The 21,282-nt window shown below is 41.5% G+C and overlaps 2 protein-coding genes across 2 annotated transcripts in view; both read left to right on the forward strand.

Annotated features, from left to right (window-relative positions):
* LOC142216619 (uromodulin-like) overlaps nt 1–1,888 on the forward strand; it is a 29,539-nt gene extending 27,651 nt beyond the window's left edge. The window contains exons 14-15 of the mRNA XM_075284591.1: nt 312–338; nt 1,761–1,888. Of these exons, the coding sequence (XP_075140692.1) occupies nt 312–338; nt 1,761–1,843 (110 nt within the window). The 3' untranslated portion in view covers nt 1,844–1,888. The remainder of the gene's footprint in view (nt 1–311; nt 339–1,760) is intronic.
* Nucleotides 1,889–6,289: 4,401 nt separating this feature from the next.
* Nucleotides 6,290–21,282, forward strand: part of LOC142217076 (BOS complex subunit NOMO3-like) — a 43,125-nt gene continuing 28,132 nt past the window's right edge. The window contains exons 1-12 of the mRNA XM_075285267.1: nt 6,290–6,578; nt 7,687–7,776; nt 10,574–10,619; nt 12,490–12,590; nt 13,540–13,646; nt 14,586–14,658; nt 14,975–15,127; nt 16,832–16,969; nt 18,286–18,375; nt 20,038–20,143; nt 20,815–20,965; nt 21,047–21,224. Coding sequence (XP_075141368.1) covers nt 6,435–6,578; nt 7,687–7,776; nt 10,574–10,619; nt 12,490–12,590; nt 13,540–13,646; nt 14,586–14,658; nt 14,975–15,127; nt 16,832–16,969; nt 18,286–18,375; nt 20,038–20,143; nt 20,815–20,965; nt 21,047–21,224 — 1,377 coding nt within the window. The 5' untranslated portion in view covers nt 6,290–6,434. The remainder of the gene's footprint in view (nt 6,579–7,686; nt 7,777–10,573; nt 10,620–12,489; nt 12,591–13,539; nt 13,647–14,585; nt 14,659–14,974; nt 15,128–16,831; nt 16,970–18,285; nt 18,376–20,037; nt 20,144–20,814; nt 20,966–21,046; nt 21,225–21,282) is intronic.

A 21,282-nucleotide genomic window follows, 5' to 3' on the forward strand; every position in this document is an offset into this window, starting at 1 on the left:
AGCAGTCAGCATCGGGAATGACATCCGAGGACTGACTGCTGGCCCGATGCTTGTGCCCAGCACTCCTTCCATCTGCCCCGTACCCCTCTCTGGCCCAGCTCTCCTTCCATCTAGCGGATCCTAATGAAGTCAAGTGGAAGGCGTTTTTTAGAGGCAGATTTTGAAGCAGATTCCGTGTCAAAATCCGGACCATAAAAACTCTGTGTGAACTCAGCCTAAGTTGTTATTTTTAGATATCCCAATGTGCATAAAATCTTCTTTATATTACAACATGATTATAATTATTTCTTTATATGCTTTATCATTTTTAGAGGGTGGTCCAAACTCAGGTGCTTCTGGTAAGTTCCAATTCTACTTCACATTATATTATATTGAAAGGAGCACTCAACCTAAATTTCACACCACCTCCACCAATTCGAGTTCTTAGCATGTGTGAATAGATGCTGCTCCACTGATTCTGGCACAGTTGGAAATTTCTCTCTAGCCTCCAAAGTTCCCTAGCAACAAGCACAGCTAGTTTTGGTTCCTGATGTGCTATTTAAGCTCTATAATGTCAGGAGGGCATTATCAGGTGTGTGTGTGTGTGTGTGTGTGTGTGTGGGGGGGGGGGGGGGGCGTGATTCAGAGCTCCAATCATAGGCAGCCAGCGTCAGGGCTCAGAATCACAACCATTGTCTGCTCCTGCCTGGCACCGCCCTCCTGACAGTACAGAGACTAAATAGCATATCAGGCACCAAAACTAACAACATTCATTGCTCAGGAACGGTGGGGGCTTGTGAATTAAGAGCTTTAATTGGTGGAGGTGGTGAAAGGTCTTCTTTAAGATGCCTGTAGTATTCACACATTTTACACATCTATGTAAAGGGAGAAAAAAATCTGTGTTTTACAGTAGTAGCAACAAATGTGCAGAAAAGCTGTGTTTTCAAAGACAATTTTGTTTTTGAAAAATGTTGCATGTTCATTTTAGCTGTGGAATCAGGAACCTTTTTACTTATATATTTAAGAGTGGCAGAAAAAACACTGCAAAAAAAAAAAAAATGCAATAAAAACCCAATGAAAACTGTTGAAGAAAAAGAACACAATTTGTATTTGTTGCATTTTTTCTGCAGCGTTTTTTTAGATGCATTTCGCTATTTGGAGCCTCAGCCTCAAATGGATTTTCCCAACTTAGGCTAGGGCCTCCATTGCGGAAACGCAGCTTCTTTTGTTGCAGGTTTTGTTGCATTGTTTTGAACCACAGTCAAGAATGGCTTCAAAAAGATGGGAAATACATAGGAAGTTCTTATACTTCTACCTTTTGCTTAATCCACTCCTGACTTTGGCTCAAAAAAATGTAACAAAATCTGCAACAAAAAAAAACTGCTTTTCCGCAACAGGAGGCCTCAGCCTAAGCAAGTTATTTTCTATCCACAGTATAAAGGATAACTTGCAGATCGTGGGGGTCTGACAGCTCAGACCAAGGGTGTAGCTACAGTATATGGGGCGCAGAGGTATAATTTGTTACAGGGCCCTGGATCTTTAGTGGGGAGGACTAAGATTTCTACAACACAAGAAGTCACATGATAAGTGGGGACCTTATTACATATTTTGCATTGGGGCTTAGGAGATTCAATTTATGCCTCTGGCTCAGACCCCTACCGATCAGTGGACCAGAGGAGTTTTGTTGTTCTGTTCTGAGTGGAAGCTACTGTAAAATACAGACAGTTTAACTGGAATAATATTCATGTTCCCATTATGACATTTTTTTTTCTTTTTTCTAGGCATACATGCATCTTGGATGACACTAATATTTATTCTGCTTTGTCTCAAAACCATGCCACTTTATTGTGAAATGTTCACATGATAAGATGCATGAAGCTATTTTGTCTGCATTTCCCCTCAAGCCCCCCATATTCCTGTTTGCTCTTTCGCTGTTCATTGCTGTCTGATAAGATTGTGCATATATCACATCTGTAACAGCCGAATGTGATTTTTTTTTCCAGTTTTATGCCTGTATGCTTTTGTATATGCCTGTCTTTGTATACGTCTTCAAGATAAATAAAATACTTTGAACATTGTTTTTTTATGTTTAATTGTATACAAATATTATGTGATATTTTAGGATATGCTTACAAAAAATTTTAACAGAAAAGTATACATATGATATGTAATTTGTAATATTAGCATAGGCCCTCTATGGGGCAAACAGGTATTTTTTCTAAATAGGTTTGACAGGTTTACACCTTTAGGCCAAGGCCCCACATTGCAGAAACGCAGCTTTTTGTGTTGCAGATTTTGCTGCGTTTTTTTGAGCCAAAGCCAGGAGTTGATTGCGCAGAAGGCAGAAGTATAAGAGCTTTCTTATGTCCCTTTGCTTTTGTAGGCATTTTTGCTTTGTCTCAAAAGACCACACCAAATCTGCAACAAAAAAAATCTGCCTTTCCGCAACATAGAGCCTCAGCTTTAGGGTCCATTCCCATGGAGTTTTTAGGCGAGGATTTTGGCGAGGAAAAAATCTATAGTGGATTGTTTATTTAATAGGTCTGTGGTGTCCTGAAGGTAGCTGGCTGTATCCTTAACTAAGGGTTTAAGAGTACCCTCAACCCAAACAGAAATCTGCTCAGTGAGGGTGCCAACACATTAAATGATTGGTCTCCCTGGGTTCACAGGTTTGTGCATATCCCAAACATCACGTGGTCTGGGATATTACGATATAGGCCCAAAGCCTGTGCTACTAGTAATAGCCTGTTACTGCTAGCACAGGCTTTGAGCCTGTATGGCAACAGGCTGTTACTGCTATCATAAGACTTTGGGCCTGTATGATAATATCCCAGACATTTGGGGCATTATCATACAGGCCCAAAGCCTTATGATAGCATTATCAGCCTGTTACCATACAGGCCCAAATCCTGTGCTAGCAGTAACAGGCTATTACTACTAGCACAGGCTTTGGGCTTATATCGTAATATCCCAGACCACGTGACATCTGGGACATTATCATACAGGCCCAAAGCCTGTTAGGATTAACATGAGCACAAACAGAATGTCAGGCATTTTCCCCCCTCGGCTTATACTCGAGTCAATAAGTTTTCCCCCTTTTTGTGGTAAAATTAGGGGTGTCGGCTTATATTCACGTTGACTTATACTCTAGCATATACAGTACTCATCCACAGTTATTAGCAGGATTAGGCTCCATTCACATCATGTTTTTTACATCCGTTTATAGCACATCCAAAAAATGGACAGGAACCTATTCACATGGATGGTCATCCATTTACATAGATATAAATGTTAAAAAACCCCAACAATCCATTGCTGTCCATTTTGTACAGACACAAAAATATGGTAAAAAAAAATGGTATACTACTTTTTGTGTCCTTAAAATAAACGAACAGTAACAGATCCATTATTTTTTTTTGTTTAACTTTGATGACTTTGCATATGGATGCATCTGTATGTATGCATTTGTGTCCATTTTGCATCTGTTTTTGCAACCATTAAATGGATATAAAAAATGTGATCTGAATAGAGCCTTACTAGCGTTGGGGTTTCCACTTAAAAAGTGATTACCTGTGGAAACCTGTAGTCTCCATAGACTACAATACAAATACAAATTTCTACAAATTTCTGTCCACTTTCCTCCAGAAAAATGCGGGATGGGGGACTGAATCCCCAAACGGTCACCCAACGCAGATGTGTCTGTAGCCTTATTCAGTGTTTGATAATTGAGATGGATATAAGGACTACATAATTGTGGTCTGTTATGTGATTCATCATCCTTCTCCCCTTATTCCTTAGTTTTTATGGCATTTTATCTTTTTAATGTAATAAAAGTTTTATCACTTATTTAATGACCACCCTTCTTTTCCTTTTCTATAATTTCATGGTATTTTTTATGCCAAAGCCAGGAATGGATTGAGCAGAAGGTAGAAGTATCAGACACTTTCTATATATTTCCCATTCCTTTCGTAGCTATTTTTGGCTTTGGCTCAAAAACTGAGGCAAAATCTCCAACAAATAAAGCAGCTTTCCATGAAGTTGGACCTTAAGCCTTAAGCCCAGGGCACCAGGAAGCTTAAACGGTCACTTTACAGTCTCTGCAAAGTATAGTCCTAGGAACAACCCGGTTACTGCAGCATACTATTACAATGCAAGGCAGGAAGAGGTTAATTGCTGCCTGGTTTTATGCGGGGAGCATCTGGAAATAAAAGAGGGTAATTGTATTCTCAGTATGGGGAATGGGGGAAACTCTAATAGTAGTGAAGTGTTTGGAGCTATGAGGTAACATTATTCAGTAAAAAAAAAAGCTATTTGTGGATTATACATACTGTAACGGCACAGGGGAATCTGGTGGTAAGTGGCTGACATGACTATTTAATCCCGGTATAGCGGTCATTGGCTGACGTGACAGTATTTAGTCTTGGTATAGCAGTCAGCGGGTGACGTGACAGTATTTAGTCCTGCTATAATGATCCTATTTGATAATTCTGTATGTATATAAGTACAGTATTTTATTGTGTGCAGGGGTTGATATAGGTCTTGTGCACCTGATTTTTAAAGGCTCACAAGCAACTAGTTTGACTATGCAAAAATAAAAAAATGACATACATATGAAAGGCTAAGAGCCTATGCTCCGGAAAAGACTGCAGCGGAAACTCATTGCGTTTTTTTCTGCAGTGTTTTTCATTGCGATCTTAGAGTTTTCTCTGTGGACTTTCTGCACCTATTATACTTATATGGAAACAAAAGCATTTCTGATGTGTAATTGACATGCTGTAAAAACGCAGCTTTCTCACTGCAGATTTTTATTCCTGCAATGTGTGTATGAGATTAGCCACATTCCCCTCCACTTTGCAGGTACTGTAAAATGATGCGTTCTTTTGTTGCAGCATATCTACTGCGGCCAAAATGCTACGTTTTCACAACGTGGTGGGCCTTAAAGACCTTAAGAACACCCCTCTAAGTACCAATGTACAGTATAATGTTAATTATTAGAGATGAGCGAACAGTGAAATATTCGAGATTCAATATTCGTTTTGAGTAGAGCCTCAATATTCGACTACTCGATCGAATATCGAATCCCATTATAGTCTATGGGAAAAAATGCTTGTTTCAGTGGAAACCACTATTTGACTAAAGGAGAGTCACCAAGTCCTCGAATGGCAGGAGGAGAGTGTTTAGGAGGAGCACTGTGCAGTTAAAGCGCATGGACCCCATTATAGTCTATGGGGACCGTGCGCTTTAACTGCACAGCGCTTGCAGTTGCGCTGATAAAAAGTAAGCTCCCTCGTAACCACAAGCTGCCTGCTCTCCTGACTAGCAAGGACGAGCCTGCTGCAGAACCAGTGTTGATTTGCCGAATGCTATACACTGTATAGCATTCGGCCAATCAACGCTGGCTCTGAATCGAATACTTACTGCGAATAGCTAGTAGTATTCGATCGAGTACGAATATTTCGAATACCGTAGTATTCGATAGAAATACCTACTCGATCGAATACTACTCACTCATCTCTATTAATTATGCCTACGGAAACGCTAGTTTTCCATTTTGTTATAATTGAAGCAGAACTCTGTTGACTTTCAGTGAAAATATCTGTTGGAATAACCGCGATACATTCGCATCACATTTTTCCCGCAGCACTTTTTGGCTGCATCTCGCTACATGGGGCCTTACCCTTAAGAAGCTGCAGTTAAAACCACATCAAAACTACATGCAGTTTTCCTGATGTTTTATCAGCGTGACAACAACTTATGTAAGGGTTAATGCACACTGAGTTTTTTGGTGAGGATTTTGACGCTGAATCCTCCTCAAAATCAGCCTCCAAAAAAAGCCTCACCATAGAGTTCTATGTATTCCACTAGTGGAAGAAAAGCGACATGACCTTTCTTCAGGCGGATTCCGCCTGAAAAAAACAACGGGAGTCAATTGGTAGTGGAAAAACCGCTAGAAGTTTTTTATGTTGTTTTTGCAAAAACCGCTAACGTTTTTTAACAGGTCCATACACTGTGCTGGAGGAAAAAAAACATTTCCTAATTCCTGAAGTGGATTTTTTCCTCTCCAAAATCTTTGCCAAAAAATTCTGTGTGCATTGACCCAAAATGCAGACTGACGGCTCACAGCAGCAGAGTGTGAATATGACAGATATGACAGAATATAGATGAAGCCGGTCCTGCAATCAGATCCTTGCTTCAATGTAGCACATGTAGTAATTCCTCCGCCCCAACAGATGGCAGCACATGAATAGAATTGCTCGCTATAGAATGCCACTATAGTATAGTAACTATCTAAGCTGCAGTCTTTGCTCTAAGTTGGGTAGCTGGGCGCATGCGCGGAAGAGTCCTATTGGCCCGCAGCTGACACTACTCACCCGTGTCAGCGAAAAGCAGGCAGATCGTAGCAGGCCGGCAACGTGCTGAGGAAGCCCGGCAGAGGGGAACCAACCGACTGGGGCATGGACTGTACGATGCGCGGCTGGGCGCTGTGGACGGTGCTCTGCGCCTTTTGCTTGCACTGCGGGCTCGGAGCCGATGACATCGTAGTGGGCTGCGGTGGCTTCGTGAAATCGGACGTGGACATCAACTATTCGCTGATCGAGGTGGGTGAGAGGGCTGGGGCCTCCTCGGTCTGAACTGGCGACTCCCCCGGGTGTCAGGGCTGTCCCAGGGTGTGTGGGGCAGAGGCCGCCATTCATTCACTGTCTTCACCTTGGTGCTGCTGTGACCTCTGAACCCTTATGTCAGGGCTGTGCCTGCTCTGCCGGGTTATATACACTGCTATATAGTCCTGCCAGTGTCCTGCAGTAATATATTCTATCCAGCCTATGATGAGTGATCCTTGCCCTCATTATAATGTGCCCCTCCTGCATACAGTGATACCCCACCTTGTAGCTGTAATCCCATACAGTACTGTCCCCCTCAAGATAGGCCATCTGATTCATGGGAGACTGACAGCTGATTGCTGCAAAGATCAGTTGTTCATGGAGTACATCAGAGTAGGACCCCCCATAGAGTAGGCCACCCCTGCACATTAGCCCCCCCCCTCCCCTTCCTTCATAGAACAGGATGCTTCTGTACAGTGGTCTCTTCCTGTATGTTAGGGCGCCCCTCGGAATAGACCATATATATCATATTCCATGCATGGATCAGATGTTCAGGGGTATGTCTGGTCCCTGTACTATGCAGTGCACAGAGCCAGAAGCTCCTCCTGTTCAGTGCCCATAGTTATTCACTTCTGTATGTTTATGGTTAAGGGATTGCACGACTGACTGACAGCACCTATTCTATAACGTTACTGTAGGTCGTACTGTCTATTGGGTCCTCTATAAACTTTCTACACAATGTTAGATAGCTGCTGACTGTATAAAGCTGGGTTAACGTCTGCGTCAAATTCTCTCTTGGAGACTCCGTTACAGATGCTGCATAAAATCGGCAGAGAAAAAATTCCTGCATAGAGAACTTTCTTTCTCTGCCACTTGTTATAGTCCATGGGGTCCTTTGGTCTCTCTGTGTAACCGCTGTTGTTGCGGTCCGGCTCTACGTTGCGTTTACTTTTGAGGGAAGTCCACATATTCATTGGTTACATTGGTGGGTTTGGCTGAAGTTACTCTCGCGTATAATTAGCTTTACTAGCATGAAGTGCAAATTATTGCACCTAATCCCCATTCACAGTGCTAATAAGTTTGACTATATTTCTTCCCTTCTTAGATAAAGTTATACACCAAGCAGGGCACATTGAAATACCAGACAGATTGCGCTCCGAATAATGGATACTTCATGATTCCTCTATATGACAAGGTGAGTAACTAGCGCTGTATATGGCCATACACTACGTGAAGTCACTGCTTGTGCTATTCTGGCTGGATGTGGATGTCATCTACAATGTTAGAGTAACATATCTACCTATAAACTTAGGGCTAGTTCACACGGGGGCAATGAGGCAGATTTTGACAGCGGATTTCGCCTCAAAATCTGCCTCCATACAATGGTGGTCTATGGAGACTGCTAGCTTTAGTTTTTCCGCTAGCAGTTTTTTGCTGTTAGCAGAAAAAAGAAGCGACATGGCCTTTCTTCAGGCGGATTCCGCCTGAGGAAAGCAATAGAAGTGAATGGGAAGCGAGAAACGTCTAGTGTTTTTGTGCAAAAAACCGCGACCGAAAACGCCTACCGTTTTTTTTTTTTTTTACAGTCCGTTCACTTTATGGGAGGGGAAAAACCCCTGGTGTTTTCTGAAACCGTTTTTACCAAAAACTGCTCCAGAAAACGCTCCAAAAAACGCCTCAAGGTCAAAAAACCGCTTCCTAATTAAAAAGCGTTTTTTTTTCGGGACCAAAATAAGCCAGGCAGTTTTTACGTGTGAACTAGTCCTTAAGGGTATGTTCCCAGAGGACTAAGGTGCTGCAGAATTTGTGTGAAAATCTTCATAGTCCTAAAATAGCAATTGACCTGCAGTGCATTTTTTTTAAAGGAATTCTACCATTGAAATGAATTTTTTTTGGCAATCACACATCAGAATAACCTTTAGAAAGGCTATTCGTCTCTTACCTTTAGACGTGATCTCCGCCGCGCTGTTCCTTAGAAATATCGTTTTTTACCAGTATGCAAATTAGTTCTCTCGCAGCGATGGGGCGGGCCCCAGCGCTGTAAATGTGATAGGCGCATCCCCACTGCTGCTCGAGAATACGCTCCAGCGACGTCTCTATCGTCGGCTGGATCCTCCCCTTCTTCCTTCTGCGTCACCTCCGACGCCTGTGCAGCTGGCTCTGTCAGTGAGACACTAGCAGAGCAGAGTGTGCATGCCGGCCGGCGGCCATTTTTGGGAGGCCGCTCCTGTATGCACACTCTGCTCTGCTGGTGTCTGGTGTGCCAACTGTGCAGGCGTCGGAGGTGACGCAGAAGGAAGACGACGAAAGAATGGGAGGATCCAGCCGAAGATAGAGGCATCGCTGGAGCGTGTTCTCGAGCAGCAGTGGGGACGCCCCCATTGCATTTACAGCGCTGGGGCCCGCCCTCATCACTGCGAGAGAACTAATTTGCATACCGGTAAAAACTGGTATTTCTAAGGAACGTCATGGCGGAGATCACGTCTAAAGGTAAGAGACGAATAGCCTTTCTAAAGGCTATTCCGACGTGTGATCACCAAAAAAAATTCATTTCAATGGTAGAATCCCTTTAAATCTATTGCATATCATGTTATGTTATGAATTTTGCTACAAAATCCACAACATGAAACATTGTGGTGTTGTGTGTGAGATACTTGTGTTCTCTCTTTCATATATATATATATATATATATATATATATATATATATATATATATATATATATATATATATATATATATTAGTTAACATATCTATCTATATCTATGTATCCATATAGTGGCTCATTCGGGTTTCTTTACGAACTTTCCAAAATCTTAGTTCACCACCCGCAAACCATTATTATACTCTGGAGTTTCTTCAGACCCCAGAGTATGATGATTTGAGGCCCGGGGGAGATAACAAACAATGTTACTCACCTTTCCTGGGGTACAGCACGGGTCTTCTGGCTCCTCCTGATGTGAGAGACTGGGTTTATCGTATTATTTTTCATTTTACTCCCTCCCTAGTCTTCAGTGCATTGTTAAATTATCCTGGAAAACTCCATTTATTAGGGGCAATATCATAACGTGACTCGCCTCTCCGAGACCTCCTTCAGGACTAGCTGTCCAAGTCCCCATGAGCTCCAGTTAAATCACTGGCTGAGGTGGGTCACTGTTCCCACTTCTGTGGCTTACCATGGTCATGGTCTCTAGAACAAGAAAGCCATGAATGTTAGTGTGTCACTTGCTTTAGTAACAGCCCTGGCCTAGAATGTGGCGTCCTTGTGTGGCTGCCATCTTACTATACCACTAAGGATTCATGCACATTAAGTTTTTTTTTTTTTTAAGCGTTTAGCAGGTCTGTTTAATGATGCAAAAAGATACCAATAGATGTTCATCTGTTTACATAGAAGTCAGTGGTTTTGTTTACAATCCCCGAACGTCAAGCGCGCTCTGGTGTGAATCCAGCCTTAGTGTACAGGTTGGAGAATCTGACACACACACACACACACACTCACACTCAAGTTGAAGACTGGGTAGTGTGAAACCAGCCTTACAATAACACGTCTCCTTCATTGTTCAATTTCACATTACTCAAGATGGCTGAAAGTGACAGCTGCTACTTAATATTTGTTTCCTGTTTCATCATATAAAGGTCTTCTCTTGTGTCATGAAATGTTACTCAATTTCTGATCTAGTGTTTGGTTTTTTTGGACTGTAGCAGAAGCTAAAACTTGTGTGTGTTGTGGTGTTGTTTTGTTTTTTGTTGTCCAGACTGAGAGTACTTATCTTTGCGGATTAATCTTGCATTAACGTATAAGACAAAAAAAAAAAAAAAAATTGTTGAGATCAGTAAATATCCAGAATAACTGGTTATGCCACCCTCATGTCTTGTGTATGTGCCAAAGGAAAGCAGATTGTTTATTGGCAAATAATATGTCTGGGTCTGTGTGCGGCATTGTTCATGTATTAGGACTGTAAGGGTACTAAGCGCAGTCATTCTGTCTTGCAGGGGGATTTTGTTCTGAAGATTGAGCCTCCCCTAGGGTGGAGTTTTGGTAAGTTGCTGTAATAACTATGTTCATGTCCCTGTGGCTTTGTGTGTGTTTATACTTTACATTCCCTGGTTTCACCTATTTGCATGAGTTAGATATAATCACTAAATCCCCCGACACCAGAAAAGCTTCACATAATCCTCCTGAAATCCCTTCATGTGTCGCTGAATACAGATATGTTGTTAATGGAGCGTGGCGTCACCTTCTAGACAGCATCTGGTTACCAAAATATATTCAGCCATCTTTATAGTTTACATTGGAGAAAGTAAATGTTCTGCGGCTGTTACTCCTGTATTTTGTGTATCATTGGTGCATGTAACAGAGTTGAAGAATCCAACTTGGAACAGTTTTATTATTGCATAAATTAATTTTTTTAAAGGGGTCCTGCAAGAGTTTTTCTTGTAGCTTTTTTTTTTTTTTTTTTTTTACATCAAAGACAGTGGAAATTGCGGCATGTCAACTATACCTACGGAAATGTCGGCATGTTCCCTGTGGGTACAATAGAAGTAGTGAAAGTGCGGCGGGAAAAACTGCAATGCGTTGCTGTCACAGTTTTCCCACAGAGCTTTTTTTTCCTGTGGCCTGCTACATGGAGCCTTAGGTGGAAATTAAAAAAATAAATATATATATATATATATTTATATTGTATGGAAGCCTGTGCCTCAAGGATTAACACTTGCAGAGCAGCCGGAATAGATCAGGCAGTGTTATCACAAGGATCAATAGGGTGGGGAGACTGAAGAGTGAGATGTCTTCTTCTTTGCTACGCTTTGCAAAGGTATCCATCGGGGGACTGTCCTCTTTATAATAAGCAAGTTTATACAGTGCTGCATTGAATGCATTGACAGCAGTAATAGTGACAATGATCAGTACAGGTATATTGGTTGTCACTTTAGAATTTTTAGGATGCGTTAAGTGACAACCAGTGTGGTGATGATCCTGGTTGTCATGTTTGCAAAAATAGTAATCTTTGGTTTTACTTCTCATTCACTAGTACATTGCCATGTGATGATCTGTACCCTTTGACCTACTGAATCAGTCACTGGCAGTGCATAGTGAAGGAGGCTCTTCCGCTTTTTCATTATTTCAGTCATACAGCTTTGCTGTGAGGAATGATGATGGAAAGCAGGGTTGTGGACAGGGTTACTTACCTCAGACAGCTGGGATAATAACAGGGAACACTTGAGTCCTTTGAGAACTGATCAGTATTACTTATTAAGGACAATCCCCCAGGTACTTCTATGGCCCTGATGTGGAAGCCAAGTACAGCAGTATAATACAGCTCCAACCATTTGCAGCACTTGGTGACCTCATTATTACTGGCAAATCTGTGCATAGGGCATGAGATGTTAAGCATATTGGTATCTTTTCCCACCAGCCTATAGAACATGTAACGTGGCTTCCTGCGTCAAAATCCGGAGCAAAAAACTACGTGCAAACTAGCCCTTACAGACATGCTGTAGAATTTTCCACAAGGAAATTCCCCTGTAGTTTTCTCTGTGGAGCCCCCTGCAGCTATCATCTTTGCATTGCAATGGTGATGTGTGTGGTTAAAGCCTGTAGTATCGAGATGCTCAGGGATAAAAACCTGCGGTACAAGTAAATATATCACCATATATTATTAATATTTTGTATAAATCTCATCTGCGGTGCTGCTACTTCAGTTCACATTGGGTTTGCTGCTGGCAAGTTCATGACCACTGACTGTTGATATGATACATTATGTGGCCCCAGTCTTAGAATGTTCTGTATTGCAAAACTTTGTCTGAAGAGTATTTTGTTATAGCCCAATATCATAGACTGTAATTGCAGGCTGTTTTTAACGACCAAATTTTATTCACAGTTGTAAAATATAGTTCTCTCTTCTATGCAGAGCCAACAAGTGTTCCCCTTCATGTGGATGGAGTGAACGACATCTGTACAAAAGGGGAAGATGTCAACTTTGTGTTCACTGGGTTTTCCGTCAGTGGAAAGGTATGGAAAATTATTCGAATAGTGGTGCTACTTTTAAAGGGTACCCGAGTTTTCATCAAAAGTTGAAATATGTGCAGGATGTTGCTGGGCAGCCTGTTCTATGACTGTATAAGCCTCTGTGCATGGTTTCTTATCTGTTTATCCCATTATGGTGACAGCACACTTAGCTCTGTATTGTTTATGCCCCTTGCTTCAGGGGGAAATGCAGTCTGCCCCCCTTCATCCATTACTGCTACTGGTTTCTGTACATGTAATTCTGCCAGGAGTAACTGTAAAATAGCAAACAAATGGCTGAGACAAGCCCAAATGATTATAATTTAGAAGATCCAGGGACACTGGGTTCCAAATATAGGTTATGATGCAGCTAAAAAAGATTCCAGGCACATGAAAGAGAAATCTGAGCAGAACCAGGAAAGCTGGTTGCTCTCTGTAACGAACATCCCATCAGCAGTAACACAAGCAGCTAGTCAGAAGTAGGTGACTTCTCTGAGCAGTGTACAGTCAGGGAGCACAGAGCAGTATATCTGTTTATAGACATTCAGAGGCTATGAAGATAGACCTGGCCTTCCCTCTCCCACTGCCTGTGTTTCATCTTGAGCCTGTTGGTTTCTAAAGGTGGACCTTACCTAGTAATAGGAAGTGACCAGCAAAGTAGCAAGGAATGGAGGTGCTTAGTCGCAGGAATTTTAGCCAGGTTTTTCAGACAGAAAACAGCCACTTTTTAAAATAAAGTACAATATATTATGGCCCAGGATCACATACTTTCTTAAATGAGACTAAGTTGTGTGAAAATTTATGACCATTTGATGGGCGAGGTACATTTGACATAGGTATTGCTTTTATCACTTGCTTTCATTGTGTGATGATATAATAATAATTATTGTTTGTATTAATATATAAGGGCATCTACTAAGGTTGCTTATTAAACTTTATACAAATCATGTTTTAGGTTCTCAGCAGGAACCACAACTTAGGTCCAGCTGGAGTTCAGGTTGCAATGAGGAGAACAGGCAGTGGAACCAACTTGCAAACAACCGCAACTCAACCTGGTGGGAAGTAAGTGGTGTATAAAAGTAATTGTGCTTGGATCAGAAACCCCATTTCGGATACCCTATTAGAAGGGAAGGAATCTTACACTGAGAACTCCCTAACCAATGGTGTCTCGTACTCATTGCTTATTAGGAGAAAATTGTAGAACTTGTTTTTTTCAGTGGTGGCGCTGTAGGAATCTTGAACACTTGCTGTTGTGTTCTCTTACAGATGATTGATTATTTTTGATTGGCTCTGTCTTATTCCTAGAATGCTTTCATAACACCCATCACACTACGTAAGACTTGTTATAGCCCTGACGTTTTATTATTGATCTGTGTTTCTGAAAACAAATGACACCTAAATAGATAATTTGGTTGCATAATTTTCAAGGAGCCAATCTAAAAAGTATCACAACTAATGCAAAAGAAATGTAAAGTATTTGCCCTTTAGTAGCCAATCAGATTCCAGCTTACAGTTTTCCGAGCCCTGTTTTGAAAATTAACAAAGCAATCTGATTGGTTGCAGCAGGAAGCTACTTTTCTTCTCCTTTGCACTATTATTGACTTGGGTTTCTGAATATATCAATATAGCTGGCTACCAGAAACTTAAAAGGGTTGCTAAGCCTTTACTTTTGATGACCTACCCTTGAATGGGGGCTGAACTGAAGTAGCCAGGCACAGCCTGTACATATTGGATGAAGTTATCCCCTTCTGGCTCTGTTCACTGTATTGTCCTGGTCCCAGTGGAGAGGTGGGGAGCTGACACCTGGCTTTCCCACCAATCTGATCTATCCGTGAGATAGATATGCAGTGTTAAAAGGTTAGAAGTCTTCTAACAATATAGAAGTAAAACCCAGCAGATTTATGGTACAGCCTGTAACAATAACCTGAGCAGTGAGTTTTCAAATCATATGTCTGTGTATTGGATATCTGTCTTACAGACAAATATTTCCCCCTTTTTTAGGTTTGCCTTCAGTAAAGTGCTTCCAGGAGAATATGAAATTATTGCATCTCACCCCACTTGGACCTTAAAAGAGGTATGTTCTACCAAAATGAGCAGCTCGGGTATTGAAGTGGTTACATACTCATGACATCCCCGGTCATTTTGTCCTCTCACTGAGTAAGGACATCACAGAGCGCGCTCAGAACTTATGTGCCAAGAACAGATCCCTCTCTTGTAGATCTGCATTGCATGGATTTCCATTCATTTGAATGGTCATCGTGCAATTTGACTGTTCCCCTGCAGGGGGAATGTGTAACTGGCTGCCGAGTGGCAAAGAAGCCTGACCCAGACCTTATCAAAGAATATTTATAGGCTTTGTCAATTCAATGTAATTCATCTCTGTATTTCAGGCAACTACAATGGTAAAAGTTAAAAATTCCAACGCCCAAACGTCAAGCCCTCTTCTAGTCGCTGGTTATGATGTATCTGGTTCTGTTCGTAGTGATGGAGAGCCAATGAAAGGTGTCATGTTTCTGTTGTTCTCATCGTCCATCAGCCAAGAGGTAAAGTTGTCATGATAGGTTTTATCCCTAACAAATTTATAAGATAATATAATCTAGTATTGTTTGTTCATGGGAAGTAAAAGTAGTTACATAAAGGGGTGTTCCCATCTCAAGGATCCCATCTATACTGGTAGCTTATGTAAACTGAAGACTTTTTCCTAAATATATTGCTTTTGCAATGCTGCTTTGTTTTCCCCCATGTGAAATTATTCCTCCATTGTTATATCGCTATGTAAACGCACAGATAACACTCAGTCCAGTCTCAAGAAGCATGTGCATATGTTATCTGCATTTATATCAGATTTCTTGTAATCATAAGGATTGTGATACTTCATAGTGTCCTGATCATCAAGCTGGGAGGGGTGGGGGGATGGCAGGCAAAGCTGCTGAAACAGAAGGATGGGAAAACACCTTTAACCGCTTCCCGAAATCTGCCGTACTAGTACTAGTCATAGCTGCCCGGTGTCTGCTGTTTGCTGTTTTATACAGCAGACACCATGTGGTAATGCCAATTGTGGGCATTAACTCCTCTGGCGTCTTGGTCAAAGTTGACTGAGGTGCCATTTTACTGGCATTTTCCCAGCGATCGCAGGCACTCAGAGTAAGCTCCAGGGCCTGCATCCCGATTCTATGGCTGTCGGGAGCCTTGTGAAGGATCTCCAGCCTGTCATTCAGTATTTTCTATTGCAGGCTACTCTAAATAGCATGCAATAGAAATTCCGGATATTTGCAATACATTCGCATTATAATTCATTACGTTAGTGATCAAACAAATGCAAACAAAATTTTTTAAAAAAGTAAAAAAAACAAATATAAAAAAATTAAAGTATTAAAAATTCAAATCACGTCCCTTTCCGTAGAGCACATATAAAAGTACTTAATACTGTGAAACACATACACATTAGGTACCCCTGTGTCTGAAAACGCCTGCTCTACAAATCTCTAAAAATATTTTTCTCGTACGTTAAACGCTGTAGCAGGAAAAAAGTCAAAAGTGCCAAACCACCGATTTTTCCCTGTTTTGCCTCTGATAAAAATTTGAATAATAAGTGATCAAAGCAAAAGCAATTCCCCAAAATGGTAGAACTAAAAACTAAACCTGACACCGCTAAAAAGACGCCCTATACATCCCCGTACACAGAAGTATAAAAAAAAGTTACAGGTGTCAGACTATAGCAACTTTTCCAAAAAAATAAAAAATTTTGGCACAGTTTTGGATTTTTGTTAAGGAGTTAAAAACCTTATAAATTTGGTATCTTCGGAATCGTACCAAAACCTAGAATACAGATGACGTCATTTTGGCTGCACAGTGAGCGCCGTAAAAACAAAGCCCATAGAAAGGTCACACAAATGTATTTTTCTTCAAATCTACCCCATTCTGAATTTTTTTCCAGCTAACCAGTATATTGTACAGAGTAATTAATAGTACTATCATGAAGAACAATTTGTCCCGCAAACGTTAAGACCTCATATGCCTCTGAGAGCGAAGAAATAAAAATGTTATGGGCTGGGGAAGGGGGAGTCAAAAACGGAAAACAAAAATTGAAAAATGCCCTTGCCGGGTAGGGGTTAAACCAGCTTCTGAGCAGTTCTGGCTGGTCCACTTTAAGTAGGGTCACAAACTGGTGCATGGCTGATGCCAGGTTTCCTCTTGCTGGCACTTTGTGACTGTAATGTGTAGATGTCTTGTATTTATCACTGTAGGATATTTTGGGCTGCGATCTGTCACCAGTTGAAGGCTATCAGGGAAGAGATGAAGCCGTTTCATACCTGTGTCATGCCACTTCTCAAGAAGACGGATCCTTTACTTTCTTGTCACTGCCAAGTGGGGATTACAGCGTGGTAAGTGAGGAAGTCGTCTCTTCCCTTCTAATGAACCATCTGCTCTTATGTTTAGACAGTTAATCTACTCTTAGTGGTGGAATCTGGGTGAGCTTTATTAGCTAATGCCACCAACAAAGACTCACACATTATAGTAACCTGCTCAGCCGGCCATACACATTAGATAAAATTCACAGGGTAGGCACTGAGCATTCATGTACAGGAATGGTCATGTGATTGTTAATGCTAGGCTCAATAAGGGTGTACAATCATATAAAGGTGCCATACACAACTAGATGGACAGATATAGAAAAAAAAAATGTAAAGGAGTGGAGTTGATGGTAAGCCCTTTTATTTCATTAAAGGGGCTCTATCAGCAAAATTATGCTGTATGAGCCCCACATTTGTGTGAATAGCCTTTAAAAAGGATATTTAGGCACCGCTAATCTTATTTTAAACCTCCCTCTCGTTTTAAAATAAAACCATAAAAGCATATTTCTAAATCATACCTATCGTACACGGTGGGCGGTCCACCACAGACCGACGTCATCTTGCTGCCATGCCTTCCTCTTCTTTCTTCTTCCAGTGACGCCCTTCTGTCCTCGCTCTTCCCCTCCTTCATCTTCTTTTCTTCCGGAATGAAGAAGTTTGCGAGCGTACTGCGTAGTTCTAAGGGGTACTTAGAACTACCACAAAAATGGCGCCGACGCGTGCGCAGTAGCACTCCAGAGGGAGTGCTACTACGAGATTTGAACACAATCCGCCGGAAGAACAGAAGATCAAGGCGGGGAAGAGCCAGGACAGGAGGACGTCACTGGAAGAAGAAAGAAGAGGAAGGCGTGACAGAGAGATGACGTCGGCCCGTGGAGGACCGTGCACGATAGGTATGATTTACAAATATGTTTTTATGGTTTTATTTTAAAACGGGGGAGGTTTAAAATAACTTTTGCGGTGCCAGAGTAGCCTTTTTAAAGGCTATTCACGCATACGGTATGTGGGGCTCATATAGCATAATTTTGCTGATAGAGCCCCTTTAAAATAGAGATTTGCTTCAGATTGTTCTCTAAGGGTAAGTTCACACAGAGGAGTTTACCATGAACTTGGTAGTGGATTCCACCCCTGATTCATCAGCAAATTCCGCACAGATTCTGCATCAAATTTTTTACAATTGGAGACCGAGATCACAGCAGGACCCTGCAAAAAACTGTATATGGTGTTATATAGATGTCATGTAGTTTTGTATGGTTTCTATTTCTAGCGGTAGCTATGCCATTGCCATGGGTTTGTTATTTTGTAGCATCCATTTTTAACCTCTTCCTGTATATTTATTTTTCTAGATCCCATTTTACCGAGGAGAGAGGATTACATTTGACGTTGCTCCGTCTAGGCTGGATTTCACTGTAGAACATGACAGCCTTAAGTTAGAGGTAAGATAGCTGACTGATTTATTGTATACCTTCAGGTTTATTAGTTGAGGTTTGTTACACCTATTGCAGATAACATTGTTCATTGCATCTGGCATCCATGATTGAGGGCAAAAATAGAGCAGGCATTATTTATTTATTTTAGTAAAAGAAATCAGACTTTCGGAACAGTTTTTACGCACCTAATTCTCCCAATGAATTGAATGGATCCTGCACTCACATGGCCGAGTCTCTACTTGGTCATGTGCTTATAATCTTAACCTGACATGTTAGTGGGTGTTCACACTTGTGCCGCTGTCTGCCCACCAGGATTCTGCTGAAATTGCTTGGGGACGACTTGTACAGGGTCAGTCTAAAAACCTATTCATTTCAATGGGTTTTTAAAGCAAATCGCCGATGTCCGTATGCAGCCTCTCAAAGTCGGACATGCAGGACTCTGTGTGTGTGTGTGTGTGTGTGTGTGTGTGTGTGTGTGTGTGTGTGTGTTTGTGTGTGTGTGTGTGTGCAACAAAAGCGGTTTCACGGCGGACAGGCTGCATACAGACATTGGTGGTTTGCTTTAAAAACTCATTGAAATTAATTGTTTTTTCAACTGAGCATATGCAAGCTGTCTCCAAGCTGTTTTTCCTGCAGTTTTGGTGGAATCACGGCGGGTGGACAGAATTGCAAGTGTGAACTCCCCTTTGCAATTGGGTTACTGAAATAAAATTTTCACTACGGTGGCTGACCTGCCAGTAAATACTGCCGTGGAGATAGATGTGTCAGGGCAGACTGGATGGACTAAGCAGCCTTTATCTTCCTTCAGTCTTTCTTTGGTGTCTTTATTGATAGAAACAAACATACAGGGGCACATCTTCCATGATATAATGGCCTGAGGCGGTGCCTCATGCCATTCTTGTCCGACAATTTATTAACCCATCCACGGTCATGTTCAGGCCAGCTTCTGCTGCTATACTTGTGTCATAACTCAGCATCAGCTACAGTGCGCATTGGAGGTGGCATAGGAGGGTGCCGCGGACAGGAGCGTGGAGAGCGAGTAAATTATCGGCTGCTATCTATTGCAATAATACAATAGGTAGCGGTCTAACATACTGTGGAGGACTATAAAAAGGGGATCCTATTTATACATGGGGGTGGGTTAAAAGGGGATCATCATATACTGGGGTTAGGGGTTAAAAAGTCCTATACTGTGTGGGCCATAAAAAGGGGTCATATACTGTTAGAGCTATAAAAAGGGTCATTTACTGTGGGCCATAAGAAAGCGGGTGCAAATACCACGTGGTGGCCAGAAAAAGGGAGTTGGGTACTACATGGGGGCTAAAGAAAGAGGGTCAATTACTGTGTGGTGACCAAGTTTTAATTATGAGGCACTATCAGGCAACCAAAGTTAGCCAAGTTGGCGCTATCTTTGGTAGGGGCACCTTTCTATAGTTTGCCACAGGCAGCCCCTGGTGACATCCAAAGGGTCAAAGTAGCGATCAAAGCAAAAGATCTTCTTCTATGATGTCCATATTGCAACGTTATATGGAAAGGTTTATTTTATAAGATTGGAAGACCTCCCAATTTTAGGAATTTTCTAGCTATAGTGCTACATTAGGATTTGTATGACCTTTAATTTGCTACCAGTATTTAGTGAATAAATGCATTTACCTTTCTTGCATTCAGCCAGTCTTTCATGTAATGGGATTTTCTGTCACTGGACGTGTGTTGAACGGACCAGAGGGTGAAGGTGTTGCGGATGCTTTGGTAACGCTTAACAACCAAATGAAAGGTAAATGCAAGCTTCTTGTGCATCAAACCACAAGCAACAATGTTTCACATTAAGACACACGTCCATTGCTGGGTCAATTCTACATCATTATTCCTTATTTATAACCCTCAATGTCCTTATTCGATAGACATAGTTTCTAAATCAGCCGTTCTGGGGGACCTGTGCTTATATTTAAAAGATAATCTGAATAAGCAGAGCTGCAGTGTAAAGACAAAGTATTTAGTCACAATATAGTAGTCACTTAGTATCATTTGCTGTGCTCCCTATTGTCCATCAGTGAGAGAGAGAGTGATTTTTCTGATGGTCTATAACTTATATCAAACCTTTCACTGTGAAAACGTAGCCCAATCTACTGGCTGCGGGTTATAGAACATGAAGAGTGGAGAAGATTTGTTAATGGTTTCTAGCCATGGGGTGGTCCTTTCTCTGATTGATAGCTATCTCTATGCGCAGTCCTTCATAGCAGGCTGTCAACCCTATGGCTAGATTGCTTGTTCTCAGCATAGATAGACCAAAGCTATAAACAGCAAATGATACTGAATGTTTTCCTACAAAACTATATATTAATCTGCTCAGCTCCTCTTGCTCTATAACATGCTGCTTACAGATTTTGCTGCATTTTTCAAGACCAGATCCCTTTTAAATCTTTTTGCACTCTCATCTTAAAATAGTGATGACTAACGCTGATGGATCATTCCGTCTGGAGAATATGACCGCAGGTACATACAGTATTGATGCACAGAAGGAACATATTTTCTTTGATACACTGACTGTGAAGATTGCGCCAAACACACCACAGCTCGCCGACATTGTCGCAGCAAGGTAAGCCATCCTAGAAATTTTAGTTGTCTGTTGACCAGTCTCGGAGTTCTTTGGCTAATTATTATTTCTTTCCTTTTCCAGATTCAGTGTGTGTGGAGACATTTCTATCACACACTTTCCTGAAAGTATTAAGACAATGAGTAAATATAAAGTCTCACTGACTTCACAAGACAAAGAAAGGGCGTATGTCCTGATTACAGATTCAGACTCTCATGGAGCCTTCTGCTTCCAGGCTAGAAGAGGATCCTATAATATACAGGTGATGCAGTATTTCAAGATAGGATACACGACTTAGATTAATAGATATTAAGGTTACT

The sequence above is a fragment of the Leptodactylus fuscus genome, chromosome 8 (assembly GCF_031893055.1).
Source record: "Leptodactylus fuscus isolate aLepFus1 chromosome 8, aLepFus1.hap2, whole genome shotgun sequence".
NCBI classification, from domain to species: Eukaryota; Metazoa; Chordata; class Amphibia; order Anura; family Leptodactylidae; genus Leptodactylus; species Leptodactylus fuscus.